The sequence below is a fragment of the Epinephelus moara genome, chromosome 17, assembly GCF_006386435.1.
Source record: "Epinephelus moara isolate mb chromosome 17, YSFRI_EMoa_1.0, whole genome shotgun sequence".
NCBI classification, from domain to species: Eukaryota; Metazoa; Chordata; class Actinopteri; order Perciformes; family Serranidae; genus Epinephelus; species Epinephelus moara.
In genome coordinates, this window is record NC_065522.1 from 30,801,985 (window position 1) to 30,809,811 (window position 7,827).

At 42.1% G+C, this 7,827-nt stretch overlaps 2 protein-coding genes, 1 long non-coding RNA gene and 1 pseudogene across 9 annotated transcripts in view; 3 read left to right on the forward strand and 1 right to left on the reverse strand.

The window, feature by feature from the left end:
* Positions 1-7,827, reverse strand: part of LOC126404393 (uncharacterized) — a 130,757-nt gene that overhangs the window by 119,548 nt on the left and 3,382 nt on the right. The window lies entirely within an intron of this gene.
* LOC126404276 (gastrula zinc finger protein XlCGF57.1-like) overlaps positions 1-7,827 on the forward strand; it is a 236,338-nt gene that overhangs the window by 114,591 nt on the left and 113,920 nt on the right. For 2 of the 6 annotated variants that reach the window (XM_050067380.1, XM_050067383.1), the window contains one exon: positions 1,112-4,059. The exons of the other annotated variants lie outside the window; for them this stretch is intronic. In XM_050067380.1, the coding sequence (XP_049923337.1) occupies positions 1,112-2,917 (1,806 nt within the window). In that variant the 3' untranslated portion in view covers positions 2,918-4,059. Of the gene's footprint in view, positions 1-1,111; positions 4,060-7,827 lie in introns of those variants that run through there. 6 annotated transcript variants of the gene reach the window in all.
* LOC126404292 (oocyte zinc finger protein XlCOF6-like) overlaps positions 1-7,827 on the forward strand; it is an 89,066-nt pseudogene that overhangs the window by 6,403 nt on the left and 74,836 nt on the right.
* LOC126404306 (gastrula zinc finger protein XlCGF57.1-like) overlaps positions 5,995-7,827 on the forward strand; it is a 28,736-nt gene continuing 26,903 nt past the window's right edge. The window contains exon 1 of the mRNA XM_050067460.1: positions 5,995-7,341. The gene's annotated coding sequence lies outside the window, so the exon portion shown is untranslated. The remainder of the gene's footprint in view (positions 7,342-7,827) is intronic.

The following is a 7,827-nucleotide window of genomic DNA, read 5'->3' on the forward strand; positions in this document are numbered from 1 at the left end:
ATCTTTATGCCAGTCTGGGGATCGGTATATACCAGTCTAGGGATCTTTATGCCAGTCTGGGGATCGGTATATGCCGCTGAGCAGCAATCGACATACCTTCAGCCACTTTTCGATCTCGGCACTACTGAACACTTGTCTTTATCTGGACACATTTTCCTGACAAATTCAACATGCTAATGTTTTTAGCACAAGCCTATGGCATTTTACATTGTATAAATTAGCCTAGCGAATAGCAGAGATTTCCTCTGCTCATATGAAGCCAGGAAAAATCACACACAGGACTTAAAATGTTTTTGTGGAGACTTTATTGCCTTCACAGTGCCTCGTTAGCTTCTCTGGTTCCATTAGCTTCTCCAGTGCCATGAGCTTCTCTGGTGTCGTTAGCTTCTCTGGTGTCGTTAGCTTCTGTGGTGTCGTTAGCTTCTCTGGTGTAGTTAGCTTTCTGGTGTCGTTAGCTTCTCCGGTGCTATTAGCTTCTCTGGTGTTAGCTATTTTCCGTCGGGGTTATGTGGAGTGCTATAGAGTTTAGTTAATTCAAAACGGGGGTGGGGGGGGGNTCTCTGGTGTAGTTAGCTTTCTGGTGTCGTTAGCTTCTCCGGTGCTATTAGCTTCTCTGGTGTTAGCTATTTTCCGTCGGGGTTATGTGGAGTGCTATAGAGTTTAGTTAATTCAAAACGGGGGGGGGGGGGGGTAGCTTCCTGTTAATGCATGCTTTGTTTGCTGTTTGGGCCGGGACAGTGTTAGAGGAAACAGATCTCGATGGGCAAGCTGTCAAACTTGACTCACAGCAAACTCTGGCATCCCATAGACAGTCATTCTCACATAATTCACATAAGCCTGAACAAATGAAGAGCTGCACTGGAGCCTCCAAACATGACAAGAGTCTCAATGGATGTTAAGGATTGCTGTGAAAATGAAAGCTTAGCTCAACCTCACTCACTCTGACACAGCTGAGTGAACACTGTGAAGCTGTTTGATGCTCAGAGATCTGTAGAAGTTCAGTAAGGAGTTTTTGAGCTGTGATGTGAATGAACGACAACATTTCTCTGTAACATCTGTGTGTTTCCTGTTTCCTGCAGACGTCCAGCAGCTGTTGGTGGTTAAAGGAGAGGTTCCCCCTGAGCAGCAGGAGTGGAGCTCCAGTGTGGACCAGGAGGACCCAGAGCCTCCACACATTAAAGAGGAACAGGAGGACCCAGAGCCCCCACACATTAAAGAGGAACAGGAGGACCCAGAGTCTCCACACATTAAAGAGGACCAGGAGGACCCAGAGCCTCCACACATTAAAGAGGAACAGGAGTTCACATTCTCTCCTTTCCCTGTGAAGAGTGAAGATGATGAAGAGAAACCTCAGTCCTCACAGCTTCATCAAAAACACACTGAACAGATGGAAACAGAAACTGATGGAGAGGACTGTGGAGGACCAGAACCAGCCAGGAACTCAGATCCAGATACACATTTACAACCTGAGACTGTTGACCAGACTGGAGAGTCTTCTGAACCTGAGACTGATGACAGTGATGATTGGACAGAGACCAGAGAACCTCAGTCAGGCTCAAACTCTCTGAAAAATGATGAAGTCTCTGTCAGTGACTTGACATGTAGTATGGATGAGAGACCATTTAGCTGCTCTGAGTGTGGGAAAAGATTTGGCCGAAAGGCAGATGTTAAGAGACACATGAGGACACATACAGGAGAAAAACCATTTAGCTGCTCTGAGTGTGGGAAAAGATTTGGCCACATGATAGATGTTAAGAGACACATGACGATACATACAGGAGAAAAACCATTTAGCTGCTCTGAGTGTGGGAAAGGATTTAGTCAAAAAGTACTGCTGACATCACATATGATCAATCATACAGGGGAAAAACCATTCAGCTGCTCTGAGTGTGGGAAAAGATTTTCTCACTCAAGATCTCAGATGGCACACATGAGCACTCACACAGGAGAAAAACCATTTAGCTGCTCTGAGTGTGGGAAAGGATTTAGTCAAAAAGCACTGCTGACAGCACATATGAGCAATCATACAGGAGAAAAACTATTCAGCTGCTCCAAGTGTGGGAAAAGATTTTCTCACTTAAGTACCCGAAACGCACACATGAGCACTCACACAGGAGAAAAACCATTTAGCTGCTCTGAATGTGGGAAGAGATTTTGTAGAAGTGGAGTTCTGAAGACACACATGACAACTCACACAGGAGAAAAACCATATAGCTGCTCTGAGTGTGGGAAGAGATTTCGTTTAAGTGGAGATGTGACAATACACATGAGATCTCATACAGGACAAAAACCATTCAGCTGCTCTGAGTGTGGGAAGAGATTTTGTACTCGTGGAGCTGTAAAGACACACAGAAGAACTCACTCAGGAGAAAAACCATTTAGCTGCTCTGAGTGTGGGAAAAGATTTTCTCAAAGTGGAGCTGTAAAGATACACATGAGATCTCACACAGGAGAAAACCCATTCAACTGCTCTGAGTGTGGGAAGAGCTTTTATACTCGTGGAGCGCTAAAGACACACAGTAGAACTCATACAGGAGAAAAACCATTTACCTGCTCTGAGTGTGGGAAAAGATGTTCTCATTCAAGTACTCTGAAGTTACACATGCGAACTCATACAGGAGAGAAACCTCTCCGCTGCCATGTTTGTGACCAGAGATTCACTTGGCCTCATCAACTCAGAAACCATCCGTGTGTTGGTTGTCAGTCCTCACAGCCTCATCAAAGTGAAACTGAGGAGAACAGAGAGGCAGAGCCTCCAGCCAGCAGCTCAGCTGAACAGATGAAAACAGAAGCTGATGGAGAGAACTGTGGAGGACCAGAACCAGCCAGGAACTCTGATCCAGATGCACATTTACAACCTGAAATTGATGACAAGACTGGAGAGTCTTCTGAATCTTTTTGGGACCATTCTCTGTAAACCCTAGAGATCGTTGTGCTGAAAATCCCAGTAAATACTCAGAGCAGCCCGTCTGGCACCAACAACTATGCCATGTTCAAAGTCACTTCAATCACCTTTCTTCATCATTCTGATGCTCAGTTTGAACTTCAGCAGCTCGTCTTCACCGTGTCTACCTAATAAAATGGCCAGTGAGTGTATAACTATTGATCCATCATACAGCAGTAATGTGACAGTTAAAAAAGGAACCAGATACCTCTCTTTTCCAATTCCATCTAAAGCTTAAGGAGTTAAAGGGAAATTTCGGTTTATTTCAACCTGTCTCCTATCATCCTAAATTTGGTTCAAGTGACTAGTGACATACAGATAATAGTTAGCATGTTAGCCGTTAGCCTAGATACAGCCGTAGCGTCAGACCTGTTAAAACGTAATTGAACGGGCATCCTTTCAAGTGCAAAGTTAGTCCACTAAACAAGCTTTTTTCCACAACGACTGCCTCATATTGTCAGGATAAATGTCAGAGAACATATAGAAAACGACATGTAAACGTGTTGTCTTACCTTACCGGTGTAAGGTGCATTTCTAAATGAGATCGTTCTGTATTAAAAAATGTGTGAAATGCTGTAAAATTGGAAAGGTCCTATGTCTGTATGAATATCTGTGGACCTTAACCCTTTAAAACCCGAGCAAATTGGTCTGATTCTTTTCGAGAACACACAACAAAGGCAATGAGCACCATTGCTCATTTCCTAGTTTTATGATAATTGTCGAAATTTTCCCTCCTCTTTCTTTTCTTTGTCATGTTTTCAGCTCTTGTTACATTTGCTATTTTCTTGAAATTTCTTGCTGAGGGGCTCATTGCCTTTTAAGGATGTTTTTGAAAGAAACCAAACCAATACACTCAGGTTTCAAAGGTTTATACGCTTATGAAAGGCGTCTGGATGCAGCACAAGGAAACTGATGTCTCTCCGGGTTTCAAAGGGTTAAATCCGGAATAACCACTTGTACTTTGTTATTTTATTTTTGTTTATATCTGTTTTGCAGTTAGCTCTAATACTGTAATCTATATTCATCTGTCAGGATGTGGCTTTTTTTTGTTGTAAATGCATTTCTTGCTGCCTTTTTAAAAATTTGAACGCCACGAATGAAAAAAATAAAACATGCTTCCTGTGCCTTTTTATTGTTGCCAGGCAACCACCCCATCATCCCCTTACACTAACCTTCCAGTGTAATCACTCTACCCTTTATTTAGGCTAGTTGTTAAAAATGTTGAGGCAGAGGGTGCTGTCTGTAGCTCTGGTTGAGGGTGATAGGCTGTCAGCAGATAAACAGAGATCTTTGTGGGTACATGAGACCCTAAAAAAGAGGCTGGATCATGGGGAGTAGCACCAGTTGGTCCAGGAGCTTCTCCTCCATCATGGATGTTTACAGGCAGATTTTAGGATGACTCAGGGGCAATTTGACAACCTGCTGTCTATCATCGCCGTAGAAAAAGCCTCCGCTCGCTCCTTAACTTTGCTTTTTGACATTCTGCAACATTTTCGGCACTCGACTAATTTGGGCTTTTTATTTTCCCTAGGCGCGTGCATGAGATGAGGCTTAACAGGTGAGGCTTGAATTAGCGTCAATTGGAGCCAGCTGATTTCACTTAATGGAACGGGTTGGAGCTAGACTGGGAGTTGGCGTTTAGTCAAACTTCAAGATTACACCTTAGTCTGGATATTCTTAGCTACGTTGATGGAATACCCCCCTGCTGTCTATCATCGAGCGGCACAGCTCTGGATATCGAACAACAGCTACCACCAGTTTCTCCTCCATTGTTTCCCTGCTGTAAACTTGTTGTCGTGACGACCACAGAAGGCCCGCCTCTGAAATCATCTAGTTGTACAATGGGGGCGGGGGAAAAGATGAAAAAAGAAATGACCTGGGGCACTTTTGTGCCCTTGTGTTTATTTGAATGAACTTCACCAGGAAGAGAACGATAGTCGAACAAAGTCTTACTTTATATGGACAACCAATGGAAAAAGTAAAGGAATTTAAGTACTTGGGAATTTGGCTTGATGAAAAATATACATGGAAACTTCATGTAGAAAAACTAGAAATAAAATGCAAAAAAGTAATTAACTTAATGAGAGCTAATCAGGATATAACTGGGGAGCAGATAAGCACGCATTGATAGACTTATATAAGGCTTTGATGAGATCAGCAATAGATTATGGATGTTTTGTTTGTGGAGCTGCAGCTAAGTCACACTTAAACAAAATTTAAAGAACACAAAGCAAAGCCTTGAGGCTTTGTATTGGGGCAATGAGGACAACTCCAACTGATGCTGTGAAGGTTGAATCAGGAGAAAGTCCAATAGAGTTAAAGCAGCTGTGAGGAACTTTATGTTTTCGTTGATTATAGTGCCCCCTTTGGTCGAAGCGGTATGACACCCACAGCCTGGTGTCGTAAAATTCCGACTGCAGCCGGCATTTGGCTAAATTCGTAAAATCTCGACTGTAACCGGCAATTACCGCATGCATTTGTTTTGGAGAGCGAGAGGAAAATCATAAATGTTCTGGTGTAGCTCTGAATTTCTCATAAACTGAGGACAGCTGCCTGCTGTATATTTGTGTTCATGGTCACAGTCACAGATAATTTTGTGGCGTTTGTTGTAACTTTACGAGACAAAAGCGGTTCACATCAGCTAACGTTACATTTAGCTTGCTTATAACTTCCATGTCGTCATATATTGAAGTGAAACAACGTCTGACAAGTTGCGGTATATTCTCTAAATAAAAACTAAAATTACATACCTGTCGATTAGGAAAAGGGGCCAACTCGGAATCAGTTTTAAAACCTTTCAAATCTCTCAGCTCTCTCCACTTGGTGAATGCCCGACCGAGGTTTACACTCGTTTGAGCTTGAGCCCTATCACTGTCCCGTTTAGCCTTCTTCTGTTCTTTTTCTTTTAGATGGTGCTCCTTCTTTATCTGCCATGACATCGAAAGTACAACCAAGTCCTTTTTAGATACATCTGGTAAAACTGTTATGTGTTCAGCAATGCCCGTTGCGTACCGCTTACTCGAAGTTATGTGTTCAGCAATGCCCGTTGCGTACCGCTTACTCGAAGAACACTCTCTAAACACGGCTCTTCTTCTTCTCTCAATTTATTGGCGGATCGCAAACAACTTCCAGGTGCATACCACCACCTACTGTACAAGAGTGTGCAATGTGTCCGAAATCATTCACTACTCCCTACTACATGTCATATAGCCTGTTTCTTAAATCCTACTCGTAAACACGGCTCCTCCTTCTTCTGTGGTTTAATGGCTGCAGGCTGCTGCGGGCGTGCAGACTTACTTCCGCCTCCGGGTGCCATATTCTGGTTTGCTGACTTCCGCTGTGTGTCCGACCCGACCGAGGCTACGCTAAATAGCCATATAGAAAAAGGCTTTTTTGTCACTGTTGGGTTCAAATAAATATGCGGATCTTCAAGGTGGGGTGATACGAAATAGGGGCAGTTTTATAAATGGTAAAAAGTTCCTCACAGCTGCTTTAAGGAGGGACAAACTTGCATTAGCATACTGGATTCGGTTAAGAGGATGTGGGGATGAAAACACTACCAAAAGTGTCCTAAATGAATGTTGGGAATATAATAGTTTTAAGGGAAAAGGGTTTGGATGGAAGATCAAAGATCAGCATTAAGCATGACACATATAACCAATATTTAATTTGTAAAAGGTGAGCGTAAAGCACTAATCAAGAAGAAAATCGATTAATTTTGGCAGAAGAAGTGGGATGAGGACAATAAGGGCAGAACTTATTATGGAATACAAAACACAGAGCATTAAAGGAAGAAGTAGAAGACAGGAAGTAGTCTTGTCAAGATTAAGATTAGATCACACTGGTTTGAAGGCAACTTTATTTTTATTGGGAAAAGTAAATTTGCGGGGTTGCGCAATTTGTAATAAATTAAAAAATGTGGAACATGTAATTATGCACTGTACTAAATATAATGAAGAAAGGATTACGTTACAACAAAGGGTGAGAGAGGCAGGACAAGACTGGAATTGGAAGGGATACAGGGAACCAAGGGAGATAAGGTGTAGGGAATGCAGAGGGGAGTAATAGATTTCTTAGTTAGTAATGGTTTGTTTCATAGAATATAGCTGCTGACTGTTTTGTTTGTTTATTGTTACTATTTGTTTATTTATTTAGTTATTTATTCTCATATATATGATATGATATAATGTAAAACTAGATCCTGTTCTACATACTCCGGTACAGTAGGTGGCGGTATGCACCTTTTAAGATGGTTTTGCAATCCACCAAAAATATTGAAAGAAGAAGAAAAGAAGTTAAAAAAAAACAGTGGTGACGTGGTAGGAGAGTGTGGATTACAAACAACGATATTTGACGACGATTTTCTGGACTTTGGACTTGGTGGTTGGCATAAACAGGTTTGTGAGTGGATCAGGATGGCGGATCAAGTCATTGGATTAGATGATGATGATGATGATAGTATACATTTTGATGACTGGACCCCAGTTTCTAGTGGGAGAGGGCGAGGAAGAAGCAGGCGTGAGGAAGTAGGCCTAAGTCAAAACAGTAAAAGAAGCTTGGAAGAAAACAGTTCAGAGGAAGACCGGAGAGTTGTTCGAAAAAAGGTTATGAGGTTGGAATTTAAAATAATCCTTAAATTCAGAAAGGAAGATGAGCATGTCAATCCAAGTCCGATAGTGCTGTGTAAGGAATTGAAAAAGAAGCTAAGAGAGGTGGAGATGGCTAAGACTTTGAGGGATGGGAACTTGTTGATAATATGTAAAACGGAGGAACAGAAGAATAAAGCTTTGTCGATGGAAAGTATTTGCAAGAAAATTAATGGAGAGTAAAAATTTAGTCTGCTTAAATGATGGGAGTGGTACAAGAATTAATATCAGAACGGG